The sequence below is a fragment of the Anolis carolinensis genome, chromosome 3 (assembly GCF_035594765.1).
Source record: "Anolis carolinensis isolate JA03-04 chromosome 3, rAnoCar3.1.pri, whole genome shotgun sequence".
Taxonomy (NCBI): Eukaryota; Metazoa; Chordata; class Lepidosauria; order Squamata; family Dactyloidae; genus Anolis; species Anolis carolinensis.
The window spans coordinates 267,915,104-267,939,976 of NC_085843.1; the positions used below are offsets into that span (position 1 = coordinate 267,915,104).

The 24,873-nt window shown below is 42.6% G+C and overlaps 1 protein-coding gene across 12 annotated transcripts in view; it reads right to left on the reverse strand.

The window, feature by feature from the left end:
* Positions 1–24,873, reverse strand: part of mecom (MDS1 and EVI1 complex locus) — a 569,027-nt gene that overhangs the window by 68,591 nt on the left and 475,563 nt on the right. For 9 of the 12 annotated variants that reach the window (XM_008106050.3, XM_008106051.3, XM_008106049.3 and 6 more), the window contains exon 3: positions 8,333–8,467. In XM_008106050.3, coding sequence (XP_008104257.1) covers positions 8,333–8,467 — 135 coding nt within the window. Of the gene's footprint in view, positions 1–8,332; positions 8,468–10,046; positions 10,242–11,883; positions 11,972–12,050; positions 12,252–24,873 lie in introns of those variants that run through there. The other 3 variants (XM_062976744.1, XM_008106058.3, XM_016992013.2) reach the window with 3 other exon arrangements.

Sequence of the window (24,873 nt, forward strand, 5' to 3'; positions counted from 1 at the left end):
ACCATGTCTGAGCATTCTTTGCCTGAGAAATTAATGGTATCACCATAAGTCTAAAAGTTACTTGAAAGCATGGGCACACAAATAGTTACACATCAGTAAATTTGAATTGCAAAGCCAAAACAGATGTGTACAACAGTGCATACTGTGGAAGAATACCATCTTCTAGATCACTCCAGCTGCCTTGTGCCATTCTACGTTGCTTTTTGTTATGTGTTTTCGAGTAGGCTCTGAGAGCCAGGACTCTGGAGAATCGCCAGCCGATCATGGAAATCTACTAGGTGACCATGGGCAAGCCCGCCTCAGAGGAAGGAAAAGGCAATCCACCTCTGAACAAAGAAAGCCTTGTGATAGGGTCACCATAAGTTGGAAGTGGCTTGAAGGCACACAGCAACAATCCAAGGGTTTCCTTGACAAAATGTTTTCAGAAGTTCTCCATTGCCTTCCTCTCAGATTGAAAGAATGTGACTTGCCCAAGATCATCCATAATGTTTCTAAAGGGATTTGAATATTGGTTTTCTGCAGTCCTAACCCAATATTCATAGTGCTATACCCTTCTGGCTATTTCAAGTTAGACAGCATTCTCCTTTCAGCATTCTTTATGGTCTTTATCACCTATGTTTCCTACCTGTGGCCTTTCATGGATATCTGGCTGGCTGCTTCTGAAACAAGGGAACTGAACCGGATAGCACTTGGCCTCATTTAGCAAGGCAATTCTTCTCCCATTGGACAATAGGAAAGTGGCACCTTTGGCAATGAACTGTTCCAGATATTCACCATAGAGACTAAAACCCATGCAAGTTTACTGCAACAACTTTGTGGGCATAATCATTTTAGCCCGTTTCTGCATTATGACTCATGTGAGAAGAATCATAGAAGGGAAAAACATATCTTTGTTCTTTGTTCTTTTCAAGCTACACTACAGCTTATTCCCCCAGCACTCACCCAACCTGATACACCCCATTAGTCCTGGACATGGGGAGATAAGCACTGGCCATTCACATAAACATATTACAATTTTAAAATTGGACCAGCCCCAGCCTTGGCTGTAAGCTGTTTGAAAGCAGGCAACAAGCTAAAACAAAACGTAGTAAAACCAGCAGCATAAATAGTTCAAATATAGAACACTATATATGAAAAACAAGTTATAATCTGGGAAAGGCTAACATGTCTTTACTTTGGAGGTTTGGTGAAGGGATCTTAGCCCCAAATAAATCTTTCACTAGATTGTGCTACAAGAAAAGGGAGGAGATGGGGAGCGATGCACAAAAATATACCATGTATTTGCACAGATTTCTTCCATCAGTCATCTCCATATTTCTCCTTGTTCTATTTCTTGACTTCTAAGTAGTTCATATATCTTATACCAGCCACTATACCAGGTGAAAGTTTCCAAATATCCCAGTCTGGTAGTGACAGTCCTGTTTAATTCTCTGCTGCCCTGCATTTAAAATGTAGTTTGCACTCATTTAACTTAACATAGGACAGGGGGAAGTGAAATCTATCCTTTCCCAGTAGACTCAGGCAAAATAAACTGCTGTCGTCCCTCATGGTTTATGTGTTCTTCTTCGTGAATAACTTCTGCAGTCTTGACCATATTCTGATGCTGTTTAGCCATACATGTTCCAATTTTCATCTATAAAATGTTGGAGGGTAGAAAATTCAGTAAGAGATTGCATCCACAACCCGAATCCTCCTTGCTCAGCTTTGCTTCAATAACACTGGCAAATACAAAGTTTAGTTTTATCGGTTGTGGTGCAAAAACTGTCTCTGTGCAACATGATAAGAACTCAAAATAAACAAAGTATCTCACATGGTGTCAGGAAAATGGAGACATTTAACAAGCAGAAGTTCTTAGAAGACTTTATCAACCTAACAAATACCACCTTGAGTAATATTCAAGGTGAATTTTCTTCTTTTTTCCTAATGCCATTTTTTTTAAAAAAGCAAAGCACATACACAACAGCAAGGAACAAAAAAGAGTTGGCAGAAACCACTAAGTGAATTACAGCTTAGCATTTTCACTGTAGGCATCTTTAATCCTCTCTATTATTTCTTAAATGCTTGCAGAGATTATTAGATAATCTCCCATCAACAAATTTCTTTTCACTTAGAGAGAACTGTGTGCTTGTCTGATTGTGCTTATTAAAACTTGGCTGTCTAAATTCTTTCAATGTGCACTGGCAAGATTTGCTATGACTTAAGAATCCTGAAAACTTCCTTCCAATTCTAGGCCATCTCAGGACAGGACAACGCTCTAAACCAAGAACGATCAAACAAAGGTTTGTGAACTTTACAACTATAGAAGATGCTTCTCTCTCTATTCGTCTAAGAAAATTGACCCTATTGTCATAATCTCTCTTGGGTCCAAGAGGAACAGTTTGGCTTGGCCTGCCAGATACAACTGAACTTTTTTATGTCACCCATTCCTATTTCCAAATAAGTTTTCACTTGCTAAACGACACACATGTTTCACTAAGTGAGCAAACCAATACAGTATTAGCCTCTTCAAATGCTTCCAAAGAAGACTCCAACCTGCTGTAACTGTTTATGATTACTACTTTTGATGTTATAGAATACCTTGATTAGACACTATGAAAAACCAAAAGAAATTGTTATCTACTTTTTAGTACAATACGGCTCTAGGTGCTGAAAATTATAATCCACTTATTACTGTAAGATTTACTGAGAAAAACAAAAAATTGTTCAGACAACAGAACTTAGTTTAGCCATGTGTTGTACTTTATGTAGGAGAACCCTCTACTGGAAGAAAAATTCAGTCCAAGATCAGTGGAAAGATTAAGAACTGTAAGGACCTAAGAGAACAGTAACTTGATGTAACCCACCCCCACCTTCTCCACTGTGGTGAAATTCATTGTGTTTCTAGTTAAAGTCATATTTAAATTTGTATGTATATTCTATGTATATAGGGTATACTTCTGCAGAAGTTTACATTCACTCAATAGTCCTGTTCCAAATTTTTCACCACACTCTGACTCTGCTGGTTTTGGTTTAATTGATTATGTTGATTTTGCTGATTTTACTGCCTGTATTAGATTTTTTAATAATGATTTTAAATGAATGTTAAGTGTTGTTTATAGAATTTATGTTTAATATCTGTTATGTTAGATGAAGATTAACCGCTTGCTTTATGTTTTTATTTATGTATTGGATCTGGCATTGAATGTTTGCCACCTTTTGTTGTAATCCGTCCTGAGTCCCCTTGGGGATAGAGGACAGAATATAAATAAAGTTTTACTTTATTATTAATAATATTAATATTATTATATGTATATTCCACATATTTCAACTATGTATCTATAATACATTACCAAAATGTGCAAGTCTATGTCCTTTTTGTATTCCTTTTAAATAATATGCTTCCTCGATTTTTAGTGATACAAAAGTGGCCACTTTTAATGCATTGAGAGTAATCTATAACCCAGTTTACCACTAAATTTAGGTTTGGGCCAACCAGTACACCCATCCTAAATCAGTCAGCAGTTCTTAAATCCACTGAAATAAATGGTCTTAACATGTGCCTGACTGTATCTGTTACGCATCATAAAGTGAGACTAAAAACAACAGTACTGACTTCTATGTAAATGTATTTACGACTGGGGAAAAATCTACTTAAGTTCAGTTTCTTTCTCTTTGAGCTGAATATGAATGTGCGTGTTTTAATTAGCTTGATAAACAGGCCATAAACAAAAATTAATTTAAATTTGTATAGCTTCAAATATCTATATTTAAAATTCCTTACCTATATAGCCTGTGTGTGTATATGTGTATGTAAAAACAGCAATGTTTTAAAACCTTTTAAACGCAAAACACTTATCTTTAGAAACCTGGAAGACGTTTGCTTCAAAAAAGATTTCAAAATAGTTTCATTGTACTTGTTTCACTTCATAATAGTCCTACCGTGTTTATTCCCAGTTGAATATAATCAGGTACAGTAAAACATGATTTTGTAATGCAAAGCAGGCGAAATTCCCTGTAGTAATCTAATTCTGGCGCAAGCACTAAAGATGCACTTGATATTTTCACCATTCTCCATCATATGAAGAAATGCTGTATTATGTAAGTACATATATAATACATATGTTTTTAATATCTTAAATGTAACATAGCCCCTGACTGGATTTCAAAAACAAGTCAGCGGTATAGTTTATGCTTTTGGAACATGCGGCTATCGTTTAAAACTTTGCTATAGTTGTTATACTTAATAGGGCAATCCTAAGATTGTTTACTCAGAAGAAAGCACTGCTGCATTCAATAAAAATGCTTCCCAGTAAGTACATTTTGAATCGCACACTTAACCTGGAAAGAAAGCCTATTGAATTGAGTCTGACTTCTAAATAAACATGTGTATAATTGAGTTTTTCCAACACTCTTTACTATAATTAACATGTATCTCTTCAGTGAGATTTAATTCTTGATCTTTTGAGTCCAAACTTTTATCTTTTCAAGATCAACATCATATATAATCTGTTAACATGTGTGTGATGAAAACCAGTACATGTGTTTTATAGCTTATGAAAAAAAAACTGCCATTGTATTGACGTACTATGCAGGCAATAGAAGCTGTCTCCGTCTATGAGGTATGGTGATTGCTCTACTTCCCCTGAGAATAACTAAATAACCAAATATATACTTCACTAACACCTGGAAACCAGGTATTTTCACACTTAGATATCACAATTGTGTACTTTCCCACAGCATTACACAAATCTAGCTGTGAAGTATTTCCATCCACAAAGATCAATACTAATAAAGCTGCTGTATCCATTCATCATAAAAAATAAAACAATCATATAAAATGATGTGAAATACACAAATTATTCTCAAATCAGAATACAAATTTCTTACAGACCAGTCACTAATACCTGCTAGGAAGGAAAAGAGAGAAACACATGAGAAATTCTTCTCCTGGTAAGAAGAAAAAGCAACTCCTAACCATTTTGTTCAGGCTCTGATCAACTCCAAACTAAGTTCAGACCTGAAAATGCACTCCGCTGAAACAAAAGTGACAGAACACTGTCAGGAGCCCTAGTACAGAAAAGAACCAAGCAAAATAACAACTAATTGTGCCGTGTTTGGAATTCATTATTTGTGAACATCTTGGATTACACAGTTATAAGAATTATTAGACATGACAGGAGATAATAGGACAGAGTTGGGAAATTCTAGATCAACTTTATTGTGGGGGAAGGAGGAGGGATAAATTTATCTTCACCCAGTCTTAAAAGTCTTGCTCTACTTCCAATCAAATGAAATATGAGTTGTATTCCCCCGTACATGTTTTGACTGCGTCCCATTATTCTTGAGCTGTTCATCTTAGTAGGGCTTATTTATATAGTTATACGAAGGAATCCAGGCCTTTTGTAAACTTGATCCAAAGTGATGAAATCTGACCTTAGACGAGAAAATGAGGCGGGAGGGGAGGGAGAGTGTGACAGTGGAAAAAGAGAAGCAAAGAACTCTGACAAAGAAAAAGAAAGCAAGGTTTAAGTGCAGGCAGGCAACAACAAAACGTCTTTCCCCTCCTCTGCATGGCAAAGGACAAAGTCTCTAGTTGACTCCTGTGGCTTTACGGAGTGTGAAGACTTAGCCGACACCAAAATCTTCAGTAATCTATTTCTCCTTCCTGTCTTTCACTTTATATTGCCCTTAGCACTCTGAAGGTGTGATTGGCCTTTGCTCACCATACTGGATAGCGCCTACTGTCTCTCATCCTGGATGAAATACAGTGTTTACTCATGGATTGTATAGTTTATTTGAGGTAATTAAAGGTTACCGTTAATATCTCTGTGTTTTTCCCCCCACTCTCAGTAGTTAATTACTATCTCAATCAATGGGTGAGTTCATTATGTGATGAGAAGGACTAATTCGCTAGCTGACAAATCTTATTCCTTATGGAGAAATTGAATGGAACAGCTGATCTAGTGAATGATTCCTCTCCAGTCAGTTACTTCAGTCTTGAGTATAGCATTTCTGGTTTACATAAAAGCTTTTTCTGATCAGTGGAGTTTGTGGATCAAGCAGCAATCACCCAAAAATGGTCAGAAAAGGAAGCACTCTGCCTTTTCCATGAGCCACCAATGCCTTCAACCCTTTTCAAATATAGAGCACCTTTCTACACATTGTGGGTGTGTTCTCTCCATTTTAGTGCCTCCTTAGCAGAGAGAAGTAGTTGATTGTTATTTTGTTTTGCTTTGCTTTGTTATCTGTTGAGATACTACCCAGAACACAAACTAACACACACAGACAAACACATAAGACCCAAACACCTTTTCTAAAGGTTATTGCTTAGTGTTAGTAGTCATATTAGGGAACATAATTTCAATTTCAGATGATTCTGCAACCAACCTTCTTAGGCTAGAGCTAGAATAACCAAAAAAAGGAAGACAGCTGCACTAAAGATTTAAGCCTTTATGTTTATGAACATGTACGCTATGTTCAACATGTTTAAGAAAGAGATTAAATTGTAACCAATATAGATATGATTAAGATATCACTGGGTGAAATAGGAAATGCTGGCGGTTAGCAGATATGCACATACTGCATATGATGTAAAACATAAACATATACACACAGTTTCACACATGCTGTTATATTGATATGCCTGATTGTCAAACTCATTTTGTTTCTCACCATTGTGTGCAAGAACAGGAACAGCTAGCAGTTACATAAATACAGACTTGACCATTCAAAAATAAAAACACCTCTAGCGAATTTTTAAAAGCTGTTGTCAGAAGTATAGAATCTATTAACAAATGTGAAATTTTTTAAAAGCAGTATTCTTTTGTGTTTATTCCAAATGTGTGTATGTTGGAGTGGCTGATGCATATTCTAAATATATTTCTGTTTCGTTCTAACATACGTTCTGTTATTTTTAGAACAATACCTCTCTGCATATCCTAAACTACCCTTAAAATCCATTTGGATGTATTTACTATCATGACGACCTCGCTCTCCCAGCTACGTTTTACTATATGAAAAAACAAATTAAGCACAACATTGTCATTTCCTTTCTGCAACTGGCTGCACAATCTCAGAATGATTCATTTTTCTCTACCAACCAGATTGCAACTTCCAGAATGTATATTTCATTTATTAATGGCTTTCATAGCTTCTTTACTTGAACCATGTGATCAGCAAGAAAACCTATAGAGCCCTATACTTTCATTTGTGCAGCCTTCTTCGATGCACTTAATATGAGCACCTTAAGAGATCAGTTTGAGGAAAGGTATCTGCTGAATTTATTTTGCTCTGAAAATTTGTTATATGTTGTCAATAGCAGACATACAATTTTGGGTATATCGACAAATGATTTTTATTATAAACAGATGCTTCTAATTGAAGGTGTGTGCCTACATCTGATTTCTTTTCTTTACTTTGGCATGTTAAGGGTACTCATCCCATAAGGCAGATCTGTGAAACCCACCAACACTATGCATGTCTACTCTTAAGTAAGGCTCTTTGGATTCAATGATGGATTTTTCCCAGGTAAGTGTGTACAGGATTTCAGCTTTAATTAACTATTTAATGAAAAAGAAGCTGAACCATTTGTACTATTTACAGTTATGCTTTTATTAATGTTAAAAATATTGATGTAATTCATTTCCCACTGCTCAGGAAGTTCTTTTTAATATAAATATAGCCCATCAAATCTTTAATAGAACTTCATTAATGTTTAAATGAATGTGCTGTTTAAACATAAGTTTTGAAAGGATAGGCAGAGATAGATATAACAACGTGATCCTCCTTCCAAGTAAAATATCCTTCATTAATTCATCTGTCTGAATTCCAGAAGTGCTTATAAAACTACATATATAATTAACATCCCATTACTATACAGTTTGAAATTTCAAATGTTGCTATAAACTGTCAAAGAAAAAAAACAGAATATAATTTCATGGAGCAAATATAAAAACATTCAGCAACTGGAAAATATGTCTAGATAAATTGAGCAGTTTAGGAATATCTTTTTAAATTTTCCATTTCAGAATTAGACATAACTAGCTTGAGAGCATTTGAAATAAAAAGGTGCACACACCAAGATCACATGTATATGAATAATGTAAACAGCCTCTCCCACACTTGGGATAAAAGTATAGAAATGATTATAAAGTAGACAGAAATTATGGGAGACAGATCTACTGCTATTGGTTAAGAATAAGATTTTCACTTCTGATTTGTTTCTCACATCTGTGCCTTTTCTCACATAGTAAATAGACCACAGTGTCTACTTCAGGTTGTCTGCTATTTTGTTTTCCTTCCAAGGATATCATACAGCTCTTACAAGTAAGTCCAGAAAATGTCTTCGACCTACCTGATCGCTTATTTGACATGCAACAAGGTTGGGCTGATTATAGCATCCAGCAAATCTGATATACTTTAGCCAGTTTCCTACATCTGGCTGACTGGCATCAACGCAGAATTTCACATTGTAATACTCATCCAAGATCTGAAAAGAAAAGAATAGAAAACAATAAATATATTGTTCTTGCTTTAGTCAGGCTGGGTTGGACTGATAAAGAAATCACGGCTCTTTAAAAATAAAAGACCAACAAGGAAAGAATCAAACTTGTTTGAATGCAAAATTCAGTAGACTTCATGAAAATTGTTAGATCAAACAAGAGTAGCAATTAGAGAAGCAATCAATCAATTCCTCCATCCCCCACAAATGTATTTTTCTGTAATCAAAATGTTGGGGAATAATCAATGTAAAACATTTTAGAGAAACAAACGGTGTTGCTTCTTTGTCACACATAAAAAGATAGTGATATGTAATTATTATTTTTTTACCAAATGTTGACTGTTTTTACTGGCAAGGAGGCACTAAAACAATTAGTCTTATGCATACAGTATTGTCTCAAAGCATGTAATGGTGTGTTTCCCTTTCAAAATCCTATCCACTAAATAAAGTTTCATTTCAAAGAATTAATCCTTTCCTAAAGTTCCTCATTATGTGCAATGCTTGAATCGTGCCTCTTTAATCCAAGCAAATTGCAGGATTTGTTTTATAATAGGGTCTCTTTCATGCCACACCAAAGAAAATAAATACAATAAAATGTAAACACTTGTTCAAAAGTGGTTGCATTTGGCACATGCCCCTAAATGGTTTCGTTCTGGAGATAATAAACAAAAGGAATGTGATTGAAAGGAGTCATGTTAGAAATAATGCATGATAAGAATAACATTATGATAAATGGCTAATTATTATAATGTGATATTACAGTTTGCGTGCCTACAGGCCTAGCTGGAGATTTCAGTGAAGCAGGGCAGAAATGTGTGTTCTTAAAAATGTCTCTGTTTTGGTGTCTTTGCCTGGAAAGTATGTTAACCATTTACCGAATCTCAAATACAAAAAGATTGTGTGAAAGGGAGAGAAAGGGGGTCAAAATGCAAAGAAGAAACTTGAAGGCATGTCCAGCTTCAGAACTGTTTTGTCCTCTAACCCAAGAAACAGAACATCTTTACAATCCTGGTATTGTTTATCAGTTTGGTTAATGAAAACCTAAAGGAAATGTCCTATCAAAGAGGAAGCAATCTTTTCTACCAGCCTCAGTCCAGCATTTCAATGAATCCAGTGAGAAAAAACCGACTTGATCTAGTTCTACCTGAACGTTGAAGGTAAAAATGGGATGGCATATTTCCACAGCCCTAAAGCAGTTTGAGCGAAGAGTCCAAGCAATCAGCTCGGGGCTCGTTTTAGGCCATTAACTCTCCGCAAACGGCTCAGGGACAAAGCAGAGGGCAGGAGGAGGCAAGAGGAGCCACGGAGAGAAAGGCCTCCGGTGTGTTGTGTGCCCCAGCACTCCAAACAACAAGGTGCCACCACGCTTGATTTTTCCAAATGCATAGGGAGACTTTTCCCCAAGAGACTGGTGGAGAGGAAGGAGAGTGAAGCCATTTGGCCAAGTCGCTCTGAAACCTTCCCTGTGCCCAACTTCTCTCTCCATCGCCCCGAGAAGGGAAGCCAAGCTGCCTGTTGCGCCCAGCCGGCCTTCCTCTCCTCTCAGCCTTGACCCCACTAACCTCACCTCATCATCTGAGACTCCGACCGGCTCATCCGCAAGAAAAGAAGAGGAAAGTGGGAAAAGAATCCCTTTTTGGCTGGGCTTTCAAGCTCTGGTCCCTGGCGCATCCCGTTCCTTGGGTGGAAAGAAGTGGCACCAAGAGGGCGAAGGGACCCAAGGAGAAAGCCAGCCAAAGGAGACTGCCCTCTCCCCCTTTCCTTTGGGCCCCTTTCCTCAATCTCAAGGAAGAGAAGGAGGAGGAAAGCAGGCGGCGATGAATCAGGCCTAAGGAGACGCTCAGCCCCATTTACGCCCGAGTCTCCTTCCCCATCCCGGACCTCCCCCCCTTCTCCCCTTGCCCCTTGGTGAGGAGATCCAACTCTCCCCAATTTCAAGGCGCAAGGGACAAGGCACAACAAACCTAAAGGGCTCCAGGAAGTGCAAGGAAAGAGGGAGGGGAGGAGAAGGAAGAGGGAGAGAGACACGTGGAGCGGGGACGAGGCCAACGCCGCTCCCGGGTCCAGACCCAATGTCCCTTCCGGCATTCGTTTTCGGGTTGCTTTCCTTTCCACTACAACGGTCATCCCGGACGCTAAAGTGTAAAGTTCAAAGCCGGGGTTGGAAGTCGAGATCCCCTTCCCCTCCCTCACTCTCAAACTATAACATTTCCATGCGCTTTCGGCGTGGAAAAGTTGTCAAAACTTAAGTGACTTCCTTTTTCTTCCCCCATTCAGATGGCATGGATTGACGTATTTGGAGGGTGTCAAATGCTGGGTTGAGCCCCCAAGGAGAATTTGTTTATTTTCAGAACGACAAGGAATGCTCGGGGGTGTCATAGGCTGGGTTTAACTCCCAAGGAGAATTTTTATTTTCAGAACGAGAGGGAGAAAACCACGAATGCCCTCCACCAAGCGATCCCGGATTCTATCAATAGGCTCGATGGAGACAGGAACGGCGAGGCTCCTTCCCTCCGCCTCAAATATAGACCCAAAAGTCGCTTCTGGATGCTAAAACCCGGAACCACAAGCCACGGCTGAGACCGAATGAGAGCCTCCCCACTGGGTAGAAGCAAGACGAGGAAGGCGCTGAACAGACTGCGCTCCGGCACCACGAGGTGCAGAGCCAACCTTAAGAAATGGGGCCACGATGTGGAGTCCACCCAGTGTGGGAAAGAAAAGCAAACCACACACCACTTACTTCGAGACAGCCTGAGCCCTGCCACATGCACAACGGAGGACCTTCTGATAGCAACACCAGAGGCACTCCAAGTGGCCAGCTACTGCTCAAAGGACGAATCAATTTAGTATCATGCCAAGTTTTTAAACTTTGCTTGTGTTTTTAAATACATTACAACTGTACCCTCTGACACGATAAACAAATAAAATATACCCAAAGCGAAACGTAAATCTTTTTAATGAAATTAATGTATATCTGCAGCATGAGATCATATATTCTTAATGTTTTTTAAAGGGATTTCAGGAGTGTTGTCCTAGCCGGGGATCCCCACAGCCCTGCCTCGGCGTTACAGGCATCGAGGCGGGGGATGGACCCTGGAAACCTTTTCTTCCTTCCCTGGGACAGGCTTCCCTCCCTTTTCCTCTCCTCCTCCGCTTCATTCTCACTCCCGAGACAGACGCCGGGAGGCTCCAGACTCGAGCCGTCAGTGGCGAAGAGTTTTTGCAGAAACACCGAAGGAGAAAGAAGGAAAGGCCGGCTTGAAGTCTACCAGAGGAGCAGGAGATTGGAGAAGGAGTCCAGGCAAAAGAAGGAGGGAAGGAAAGAGAGAGAGAGAGAGAAAGGAGGGGAAAGTGTCCCTGTCCCTTGGAGTCCATCCTGATTCCTGGGCTGAGGCTCCTCTTACCTTGTCCCCCAAGGAAGCCTGGCCGGGCGGGAGGCGCCTTCAAGCTCCAAAAGGCCATCCAGAGGCTTCCTTCCCCGGCTCCGCCTCGCCATCCACGCCTCCCTCCCCCCCTTGCACACACTCACGCACCCGGACGGACTCACAACCGAGGCGCACAAAACACGCACCGCGGGCAAGGGCTTGGCCGCCGCGAGGGCTCTTCCTCAGGCTCTGCTTCGCGACTCGCCTCCTGGAGCGCCCGCTCGCCTTCCTCGGCATTTGCTGGAGCGGCGGAGGCCGGTTTGGGGTCGGAGGAGGAGATAGAGAGAGAGTTCACCCCCTTGAACTTTTCTTCTCGCCGCCGGAAAACTTCTCAGGGTCTTTGCGGGGGGGGGGGGTGAGGAGGGGAGGGGGTCTCGTCAGGAAGCGGGGGGGCTCAGGAGGAGGAGGAGGAAGAGGCAGGGACAAGAAGAAGAAGAGGCGCCTCCGCGATGGCTTTAATTGTCCCCATGGATTCAGAGCAGGCGGGTTAATTCATGCCGATCGCCTGCCTTGCCCTCTGGCGGGCTTCAAGGGCTCTGTGTGTGTGAGTGTGAGTGTGTGTGTTGGTGTGCCTGCCTGGGAGCCCAGAGTGGGATGCGCCCAGAAAGGGAGCGCAAAAGGAGGCAGGGAAGGAGGGAGGGAGAAAGAAGCTGCCGGAGAGAGCGCAATAACTTCCTTTTTACTTCTTCGCCGCCGCTTGATCGCAAGGGAGGCGAAAGGGATTGGGAGAGAGAAAGAGAAAAGGAGAGTGAGTGAGTGTGTGTGTGTGAGAGAGAGAGGGGGGGGAGGGAGGGAGGGAGAGGGGGGGGGCGCCCTGGGCACACCTCTCCCCAGCGCAAGGGGAAGATCTCTCTCACACTCACACACAAGACTTTTCCTTTCTGACCCTTTCATTTCTTTGGGTTGCTGTGAGTTTATGGCCACGCTCCAGAAGCATTCTCTCCTGACGTTTTGCCCACATCTTTGGCAGGCATCCTCAGAGGTTGTGAGGTCTCTTGGAAACTAGGCAAGTGAAGTTTCTATCTCTGTGGTGGGAGAAAGAACTCTTGTCTGTTGGAAGCAAGTGTAAATGTTGCAATTCATCACCTTCATTAGCATTGAAAAGCCTTGCAGCTTCAAAGCCTGGCTGCTTCCTGCCTTGGGGGAATCCTTTGTTGGGATGTGATTAGCTGGCCCTGATTGCTTCGTGTCTGGGAATCCACTGCTTTGAGAGTGTTGTTCTTTATTTACTGTCCTGATTTTAGAGTTGTTTAATACTGGTTGACAGATTTTTGTTCATTTTTTATTGTTTCCTCATTTATTATTTGAGAACACGGAAATGCTGGACCATTGTAACAACCACCATGTCAGACTACACTAGTGGTTCTCAACCTGGGGTCGCCAGATGTTTTTGGCCTACAACTCCCAGAAATCCTAGCCAGTTCACCAGCTGTTAGGATTTTTGGGAGTTGACGGCCATAAACATCTGGGGAGCCCTGGTTGAGAACCACTGGACTATACAGAGAAGCCACCGAAACCCACAAGCATGTGGACAATTTCAACAGAAAGGAGGAAACCATGAAAAAGAACCAAATCTGGCTCCCGGTATTATTTTTTTTAAAAAATGTAAAATCAGGACAGTAAATAAAGAACAATAATCAGAAAACAGGAAAATTCCAGACAGAAAAAATCAGGTCCAGCTAACACCTCCTAACAAAGGATTCCTCCAGGCAGTAAGCAGCCAGACCTTGAAGCTGCAAGGCTATTCAATGCTACTCAAGATGGTCAATTGAAACAATCACACCTGCTTCCAACAGACAAGAGTTCTTTCTCCCACCGTGGACCTTGCACAGATATAGAAACCCCTCTTGCCTAGTTTCCAATATACAGTAGAGACTCACTTATCCAACGTTCTGGATTATTCAACGCATTTTTGTAGTCAATGTTTTCAATACATTGTAATATTTTGCTGCTAAATTCGTAAATACAGTAATCATTACACAGCATTGCTGCGTATTGAACTACTTTTTCTGTCAAATTTGTTGTATAACATGATGTTTTGGTGATTAATTTGTAAAATCATAACCTAATTTGATGTTTAATAGGCTTTTCCTTAATCCTTCCTTATTATCCAAGATATTCGCTTATCCAAGCTTCTGCCGGCCTGTTTAGCTTGGATAAGTGAGAATCTACTGTATCTCACAACCTCTCAGGATGCCAGCCTTATTAATGCCTCATCACACTAAGGCACGAATCCACTTTAAATCCAGTTTATGTCTACTGAAGTAGTTTGATGAGGTCCAGGACCTGTCTGGCTGAGCTAAAGTGAATCCAAGCTGTAGTGTGAGGTCAATGCATAGATGTGGGCGAAACTTCAGGAGAGAATGCTTTTGGAACATGGACATACAGCCCGGAAAACTCACGGCAAGCCAGTGATTCCGGCCACGAATCACACAGACAGAGAGAGAGAGAGAGAAGCTCTTTCCTTTCTGACCCCCTTCATTTGCGTTTCATGAACTGTCTCTTTAATGAGAAGGAGCGAACCGGCCAGCCAGAGAAGAGAGGAGGAGGGGACAAGGAGGGAGGGAGGGGGCTGAAAAAGAGGGAGCTCAAGGAGAGGTCTCTCTCCCCCCCCTCCCCACTTTCCCCTCCTCCTTTTCCCCCCAGAAGCGATCGGAAGCCAGACAGAGGCTCCTCTTTCAGCCCGCTTTTAAAGTGACAGCAGCCTCCCTTGGCGAGAGAGGTCACAAGAAGGTCGCCCAGGCAGAAGTCCCGGCCGGGCAGGCGGACGGCGGAGACGACTACCTTTAAGCCCAAGTCCCTTTTTCCTTTCCTTTCCAGGATGAGATCCCCATCACCCCCTCATTTCGATTCAGGCGCAACCAAATCTCTCTCTTTTTTCCCAACTCTTCTGGATGTGTTTATTTAAGGAGAGTTGTAACTCCAGGCTGCGCCGCCGGCCCTGGATTCGGGATTTCAAGAAGTCCCCGTGTTTGTTTACAACTTTTAGCGGGTCGCCTTCCATCTATATACTTTATACGCCTCTAAAAGTGGAGCAAGAAACATGACGGAGACTCCTTTGGCGAGGAAAAAGCGAGCGCCTTCATGCCCAGGCTGGACAGTGCTTGTGACTCTTTTCACGAACACGTTAACACGGACACAGACCCAATTTGCACACGTGGCCACGGGGTTTCCGTTGTCTTTTCCAACCTTGGGTCCCCACCTTCCTAAGTTCCTTCGACAAGTAACGGAGAGGGATATTAACTCCACTCTCACTGCCTTGAGGCTGAACTAGAGTCAATAGGCTTCACATTTCAAGACTCTGGGGAAGTTATGGGCAAACTTGGGTTTTGGACTTCAACTCCCACCATTCCTCACAGCCTCAGGCCCTTTCCTTTTCCCCCTCAGCCGCTTAAGCGGCTGAGGGGGAAAGGAAGGGGCCTGAGGCTGTGAGGAATGGTGGGAGTTGAAGTCCAAAACACCTGGAAGGAGGACCCAAGTTTGCCCATGACTTCCCTAGAAGTCTTTAAACAACCTCAGAACTCTATATCACAGGCCTGCTAAACTGAGAGTCATGCAAACTTTGGTTTATTTTCCAAAGTGTGTGCAGGTTTTAATAGGAATCTGGAGCTTTTTAAATCCAAAAGTCACCCCAGATTTGTTCCATCACTTAAGTGTTTCTTCCCCCCTTGATGCTTCTTTGTTGTAAGGATGCCACTGGATGAAAAGTGTACACTAGTCCCAACATAAACAAGAAGCAGCTACAAGCAGAGCACCTGATGAACCAACCTGGACACAGCCTATTATTCCAGAACACAGAAATGCTGGACCACATTAACAACCCTGATTAGCTTGAAAAGCCTTGCCGCTTCAAGGCCTGGCTGATTGCAACCTTCAGACTTATTTGAGAACACAGACATTTATTATTTATTTATTTACAGCATTTATATTCCGCCCTTCTCACCCCGAAGGGGACTCAGGGCGGATCACATTACACATATAGGCAAACATTCAATGCCTTTTAACATAGAACAAAGACAAGACAAACATAGGCTCTGAGCGGGCCTCGAACTCATGACCTCCTGGTCAGAGTGATTCATTGCAGCTGGTTGCAGCTGGCTTGCTCTCCAGCCTGTTCATGTTGCTCTCCAGCCTGCGCCACAGCCCAGAAATGCTGGACCACCATGTCAGACACCACAGAGAAGCCATTGAAAGCCACAAGCATGTGGACAATTACAACAGAAAGGAAAAAAATAGGAAAATGAACATTATATGGCCACCAGTATTTTAAAAAAACCCTAAAATCAGGACATTAAATAAAGAACAACACTCAGAAAACAGAGGAATTCCAGCCATGAATCAATCAGGGCCAGCTAATACCTCCCAACAAAGGATTCTCCCAGGAAGGAAGCAGCCAGACCTTGAATCTGAAAGGCTATTCAATGAATCATAGAATTCTATGCTAATCAAGGTGGCCAGCTGCACTCAAGGTGACCAATTACAACATTCACACCTGCCTCAAAACAGACAAGAGTTATTTCTCCCACCCTGGACTTTCCACAGATATAGAAACCCCTCTTGCCTAGTTTCCAACAGACCTCACAACCTCTGAGGATGCCTGCCATAGATGTAGGCGAAACGTCAGGAAAGAATGCTTCTCGAGCATGGCCATACAGCCCGAAAAACTCACAGCAACCCTGTTACAATATTATTTGGAGGGGATAGGATTCGCGGGCCTGGGAAAAGAGGAGCTTTCCCACGAAATCATGGGAAGCAAATATTCTGAAAAGGGGAAGAAATGTCGCTTTTTGAAAGCCTCCTCCCGTGAGATTTCCCCAACACCGACAAGACGGTGGCCCAGTGTGGGATGGCTGTATGTAGAGAAGCAATTACTGTCTTCAAAAAATAAAACCGAGGAACACAAGGGAAAAAGTTGCACCTGAAACTTCGAGTTTAACTCCGATTCCTTTCCCAATATGCCCTCAGCACTTGTATTCTAAAAAGAGAGCGACTTCGACTTCAACGAATTTCAGTTAGGACTCCCACACAGACATGAGACGTTACAAGAACGAGGAAGGGATGAATTCCTCGTTGTGTTGTCGAAGGCTTTCATGGCCGGAATCAACGGGTTACTGTGAGTTTTCCGGGCTGTATGGCCATGTTCCAGAAGCAATCTCTCCTGACGTTTCGCCTACATCTATGACAGGCATCCTCAGAGGTTGTGAGGTCTGTTGGAAACTAGGCAAAGGAGGTTTATATATTTCTGGAAGGGTGCGATAAAGAACCCTTGTCTGTTGGAGGCAAGTGTGAATGTTGCAATTAATCACTTTGATTAGCACTGCAAAGCTTTGCAACTTCAAGGCCTGGCTGATTGCAACATTCACACTTATTTGAGAACACAGAAATGCTGGACCACTCTCACAAACACCATGTCAGACTACCCAGAGAAGTCGTTGAAATCCAAACGCATGTGGACAATTTCAACAGAAAGGAGGAAACCACGAAAAGAACACAATCTGGCACTCAATATTAAAAAAACTCTAAAATCAGGACAGTAAATAACAACACTCAGAAGACAGGGGAATTCCAGACAGAAAACAATCAGGGCCAGCTAACACCTCCCAACAAAGGTAGTAAGCAGCCAGACCTTGAAGCTGCAAGGCTATTCAATGCTAACCAAGGTGGTCAATTGAAACAATCACACTTGCCTCCAACAGACAAGAGTTCTTTCTACTGCCCTTGACATAGCACAGATATATAAACCCCACTTGTCTAGTTTCCAATATGCCTCACAACCTCAGAGGATGCCTGCCACAGATGTGAGCAAAACGTCGGGAGAGAATGCTTCTGGAATATTGCCATACAGCCCGGAAAACTCACAGCAACCCAATTCCTCGTTGCATATTGGCGGGAGAGATGTAGTTGTTACTACGACGTCCAACCTATAAATATTTGAGGGAATAAATCTGAGGGAAGGGAACCCAGCTTTCCTCCCCCCCCCCCCCGCCCCGTCTCTCTCTCTCTCTCGTTTCTGCTCAACTTCTTTCCAAGTGCAAATGTAATTCCCCTTTTATGGAGGGGAAGGAGGGAGGCGGCGAGGGGGTCACGAGGGGCCGGTGGCGAAAGTGACAAAAGATGATGATTAATTCGTCTCCGAGGCCTGTTATCTGTGACATTGAACTGTTATTTCAGATAATGGCTATTGTTCCGGAGGGGAGGGAGGGGAAGGCGACGGCTGGCCAGAGACCCAGTGAAGGCCACGAGGAAGAACAGCCAAGCGGGAGAGAGGAATCTGTGGCTTTCCGGGCTGTATAGCCATGTTCCAGAAGCATTCTCTCCTGACGTTTCGCCCACATCTATAGCAGACATCCTCAGAGGCTGTGAGGTGTTGGAAACAAGGCAAGTGGGGTTTCTATATCTGTGGGAGAAAGAACTCTTGTCTATTGGAGGCAAGTGTGAATGCTGCAATTAGACACCTTGATTAGCACTGTATAGCCTGGCAGCTTCAAAGCCTGGCTGATTCCTGCCTGGGGCAATCCTTTGTTGGGAGGTGTTAGCTGGCCCTGATTGTTTCTTGTCAGAGAAGTCAGCCATAGAAGTCAGAGCACTTGGTGAACCCACCTGGTAACAGCATGTTATTTGAAAACACAGAAATGCTGGACCACTCCAACAACCGCCATATCAGACTACACAGAGAAGTCATTGAAATCCACAAGCATGTGGAAAACTTCAACAGAAAGGAGGAAACTATGAAAATGAACAAAATCTAACTAACAGTATTTTTTTAAAAAAAATAATCCTCTAAAATCAGGACAGTAAATAAAGAACAACACTCAGAAAAAAAGAGAGGAATTCCAAACATGAATCAATCAGGGCCAGCTAATACCTCCCAACAAAGGATTCCCCAGGTAGGAATCAGCCAGGCTTTGAAGCTGCAAGGCTATTCAATGCTAATCAAGGTGGCCAATTGCAACATTCACACTTGCCTCAAACAGACAAGAGTTCTTTCTCCCACGGATATAGAAACCCCACTTGCCGAGTTTCCAACAGACCTCACAACCTCTGAAGATACCTGCCATAGATGTGGGCGAAACGGCAGGAGAAAATGCTTCTGGAACATGGCTATACAGCTCGGAAAACTCACAGCAACCCAACGGTTCTGGACATGAAAGCCTTGGACAACGCAACCCCCCCCCCCCCCCCATAAATTAGGAGCCGCTCCTGCTCTGCAACCTTTTATTTTCTGCCTGTCGAGATGTCTTGGATGAGGATGCGTCACCTATTAAAGACATCTGAGGAAAGGGGTGGTGTTGTTTTTTTTCCCCCAGTCCACGTCTACACTGAGCATTTAATGCAGTTTCGAACGGTCATTTTAAAAAGTGCTTTCGCTACGTGCAAAAGATTACACAGGGAATCCTGGAGCTCTTTGGGTGGCGATGACACAGAGGCACAACGAGGGCTGTCTTTGGCGCGCTTTTGGGGAAGTTGGCTACATTAAACAGCCTGGTAAAAAAACTAGCCCAGAAGCAGCAATGCACCACCCGAAACAAGCCCTGGCGAATGCTTTTCCCCTCCTCAACATCTGGGCGCTTCGAAGACCCGCCAGGTGGGGAAGCGGGGAGCAGGAGCTGCGGCGCCTTTAAGAGCCGCTTCGAGGCCGGCAATTGGGCAGGGGTTTTTCCTCCGGCAGCCAGGTGAGACTCCCCTCCTCAACCACCTGCCTCTAAAACATCATTAAAGGCGCAGCAACCACCTCCAGGTCGAACTGCAGGAACCCCACGGACCCCCCAAGCTCGGCGCCTCTTCTGGCTTCTCTTTTTCTTAGGAAGGCAGGGACTGGCCGGCAGGTGGCGCCCCGCACTGGCATTGGAGCGTCTGAGTGGTTCCCCTTCGCAGCCACTTTTCAAACTTTTCTGCGTTTGCCCACATTGTAGAATTCATGCAGTTTGACCCCTCTTTAACTGCTGTGGCTCAAGGCTATGGCACCCTGGGAGCTGTAATCTGACGAGGCACCAGCCCTCGTTAGCAGAGAAGGATGAAGACCTTGTAAAACTACAACTCATTCCCATGACTTCATGGCATGGGGACTACACCCCCCTCCCCCCAATACAGTGCAATTTGATAGAAGGTTTAACTGCCAGGACCTACTACCATGGAACCAGCAGAACTGTAGTTTTACAAGGTCTTTTAGGTAAAGGTAAAGGTTTTCCCGACATTAAGTCTAGTCGTGTCCGACTCTGGGGCTTGGTGCTCATCTAAATTTTTAAGCTGAAGAGCTGGCGTTGTCCATAGACACCCCCTAGGTCATGTGGCCGGCATGACTGCATGGAGCGCCGTGACCTTCCCGCAGAAGCTGTACCAATTGATCTACTCACATTTGCATGTTTTAGAACTGCTAAGTTGGCAAAAGCTGGGGCTAACAGCGGAAGCTCACTCCGCTCCCCAGATTCAAACTGCCAACCTTTCGGTCAGCAAGTTCAGAAGCTCAGTGGTTTAACTGGGCTGTGGCGCAGGCTGGTGAACAGCCTGCTGCAATAAATCACTCTGACCATGAGGTCATGAGTTCAAAGCCAGCCTGTGGTGGGGTGAGCACCCGTCAATTAAAAAATAATAATAATAGCCCCTGCTCGTTGCTGACCTAGCAACCCGAAAGATAGTTGCATCTATCAAGTAGGAAATAAGGTACCACTTATAAAGTGGGGAGGCAAATTTAACTAATTTACGACGTTAGAATGAGGAAGTGCCATCACAGTGGATGATAAAGCAGCTGCTCCCCCCTGTGGCCAGAATCAAACATCCTCTCAGGAGGAGGTTAAATTGCCTCTGTGTCTGTCTTGGTTCTATGTGTATATGGGCATTGAATGTTTGCCCTATATGTATATAATGTGATCCGCCCTGAGTCCCCTTCAGGGTAAGAAGGGCGGAATATAAATACTGTAAATAAATAAATAAATAAACCCACTGTGCCATCGGGGGCTCCACAAGGTCTTTTATCTTTTGCCAAAGATATTGGTTCCTCACTAAACTACAACTCCCCTGATCCCTTAGCATTGAGCCACAGCAGTTACAGTGGTGTCAAGCTGCATTCATTTCTAAAGTGAAGATTTAAGCATGGGTAAACTTTGGCCCTCCAGATGTTTTGGACTTCAACTCTCACAATTCCTAACACCCTCAGGCCCCTTCCTTTCCCCCCTCAGCCACTTAAGCCCCAATGGGCAACTTGGGGCGAGTCACACTCAACCTCAGAGGAACCTTGGCCAGAAATCTTGCCCAGAAAGCCCAAGAAAAGACTTGCCTTCCTCCGAAAGCAGTTCATTCATTCCAGCAGTTTAGTAACACCTTTGCTTCCTTATTTGATCCCTATCACACCCTTCTCCCATGGTTACCTACAACAAATCAAAACAGATCTCACCAAAACAAAACAAAAAGCGTCTTCACCCAAAGGATTGTTTTCTTTAGAAATGGTAACAGTTCTGTTAACAATTTAAAGAAAGAACAGATTAAAGTAACATTTTAAACATACTTTTAAAAAGTTACAAGTGTAGCAAACTCTTAACTACTGCATTGCTAATCCACCCTTTCTTCTCACGGCACTTTAAGGGCCCCCTTCCAGACAGGCCCTATTTCCTAGGATCTGATCTCAGGTTTTCTGCTTTAAACTGGATTATATGAGTTCACACTGCCAGATAATCTGGGATAAACAGAAAACCTGGGATCAGATCCTGGAATATAGGACCTGGAAGGGCCCTAAGTGTACACCTTAAAATGTATGCTAAGAAGGGAGCAAATCTTATAACCAGCAACCACCTTGCTTTTGCAAGAATAGTCCCAATCATCCCTTTGCTTCTTCTCTCTTTTTCAGCTGCTTTTGAAATGTCCCAGCAATTTGAGGAGATGTGGTTAGCTGTAGCTTCAGCCTGAGTGTGCACTGATACAAACCAAGGTTTGCCTTGGCGTACAATATAGTCCTAAGTTTTCACAATAAGGAGACCCCGGTGATGCAATGGATTAAACCCTTGCGCTGGCAAGGGTTTAATCCATCTGTGGAGAGCAGGTGAGCTCCTCTGTCAGCTCCAGCTTTCCACAGGATGGTAAAACATCAAACATCCAGGTGTCCCCTGGGCAATATCCTTGCAGACAGCCAATTATCTCACACCAGAAGTGATGTGCTATTTCTCAAAACATTCCTGACACACACACATACACAAAAACCAATATGGTCCTAATGTTTTTCCAGAATAAACGTCTGTTTGATACTTCCTTCCAAGGAATACGAGCAGGAACAAGAGAAGGAAATAATGGAAATGAATGCTCATGTATTTCAATATTACATATTTTGAGCTGGACCTGTTAGAGATTTTAAATATTCAATACTCAACTATCTCATCTTATAGTTTTGTATCAGCTCCATCCAGGATGTATTTAAGGGTAATATCAGGTAGAGTGCATTGTAATACTCAAAGTATGCAAGTATGTAATAATCAGAGTATGTGATTATCAGAGCATGGAAGTCAAACTATGTCTATCCAAGAAAGTTGGTAACTGGCAAGCCAGAAAAAAATAGGCAACCTTTACCTCATTGGGACCACCTAAGACTATTGAATTTGAGGAGAGTGTAACCTCATATTCAATAGGCAATCACTCTTAATTCATGTTCCCCAAACTTTGCTTTTCTAGATGTCTTGGACTTCAGTTTCCAGAATTCCTGATCACTGCAAAACTGGCTGCTGCTTCTGGGAACTGAAATCCAAAACACTTGGTGGAACAAAATGGGAACCACTGCTCTGATAAATGGACTCCTTTCCCATCTATCCACATAATCTCTGCCTTGTCAAGATTTAGTTTCACTTTGTTAACCCTCATCTAGTCTATTGTCTGTAGGCACCTGACTAGCACTTGCACAACTTCTCTGAAGTCAGACTGAATGGACAAAGAGAGCTGACCGGTCATCACCATACTGATGACACTGTGTCCCAAACCTTTGGATGACAGTTCCAAGTGACTTCATATAGACCTTAAACCATGTGGCAGAGAGGACTTGAGTGGGGTGGCACCTTACAAGACACCAAAATACAAGTACCATGGAGCTGAGCAGAACCTTCGTCCCTACTTCTTGTGGGTAGAAGCAAAAGCAATATGACAAATACCTTTGCCATTACCCTCCAATCCACAGTTTTGCTCCCAAAGGGATGCCATCATCAACAGTGTTGAATAAAATAGAGTGAACCAAAAGAATAAACTTTGCAGCATTCCTCTGGTCTCTCTTTTAGTAAAGGTTATGTCAAGGTGACAAAAGTGCATGGTTTCTTGTTAGTGAATCATGATGGCACATTAACTTCTTTGCACACTTTTTGGGGGCATTGTTGAGGTCATACATTTGTTTTAATTGTGCTTTGACCAAAATCCACCCAACTCAATTTATAAACGGTACATACTTCCTAACAAAGCAATTTCCATGTTATCGGAGAGCAGGGAGATCAGCAGGCACATGCCCAGCTCTTTTCCTTTATTTGGATGCACTGCAAGGACACTGTCTGCACGAACATCCCAAAGACTCATGACTGTCAATGTCTGTTACAGTGTGTCCAGTTAAAGGAATATAGTTGGGCATGTCCCTGTTGAACCCCTCACTCTCTGACAACACAGGAATTGATGTGTTGCGAGGTGCATGGCTTATGGGGTGGTTTTATTGAGAGGAGAGGAGCACGGAGAGATGTAATTATAGAGATGTAGCAACATGATACATATACCTTTTGACTGTGGTTTCTATTTCATGCTCAAGACTAAAACCAGACTGAATCAATCTAAGTAACTTGTTTCTTCCATGCACACATGCAGCTGACTGACCACTACCATCCTATATCAATGCGTTTTAACAAGCTCTAGTCCAAAAGATGTCTTTAAGATGGATCATGACAGCACCTTTTTAAAAGCAATAGACATATTTGATTCCTGCAATGAGGTATTAACCAAATCCATCCACAGAATTCCTAGATCTTATCAGTCAAAACAGACAAAAAAGAAGAAAACTAAACCCTCATCTCAAATTTCTTAGATCACAATCATGGAAATTGATACCACAACCTCTGACCAGATGGTGTCCCTATAATCTCTGTAGATATTAGAATGTTTTTGTTATTTTTTAAAAATCCAATTGTGATTTAATATTATTATGGGTTTAATTTTTTTTTAAAAAAACTCACTATATTGATTTTATTAGTTCCTGTTTTAACACTGTTGCAAGCCATTTCTGGAAGAAAGTCAGAATGTGTTGAAGTGGCAAGTGCCTAGGAGAATACACACCAAAACTTAAGCAATCAGCAAGCGAGAAACCAAAGCAATCAAGAGTCATGCACAATAGTCCCTCAAAAAGATGAGTGGTCAAAGCATTCCAGAGACTAAGAAGTCTGCGCAAAGTCAGAAGGCAGAGAAAATGAAGTAGCTCGGTTTCCAATTCCTCTTCAGTTTCACAATCTCATGATCTAGGGATGTAGCTCCAAAGGTGCACCCAGAATTAATGCAGTTTGTCACCACTTAGATTATCATGGTTCAGTGCCATGGAATCCTGGAAGTTGTAGTTTGGTGAGGCACAAGCACTCTTTGAGAGAGAAGGATAAAGACCTTGTAAGACTACAACTCCCATGATTTCATGGCATTGAACCAAACTGCATTAAGTCTACATTCTATATACACTCCCAACTCATGCATTCCAGCTACTTTTAGCTCCAACTGGGACTAGCTATTTGGGTTTACCTCTTCCTCTTGTCCATCCAAGGAAGTCTCCAGCAGGTAGAACAGAACATCTAAATCAGTAGGAGCCTAGTACATTGCTGTAGTCAATTTTCTAAGTAAGGTGCTCCCATTCAAAAGTTCATTCTTGAAAAGGGGTCTCATATTGCTTGAAGAGCACAGGCAATTTCAGGAATGTGGAAGGGATGAAGGATATACTCCCCCTCCACCATGTTCCTTCAAAAATTTTCCTATTCTGCA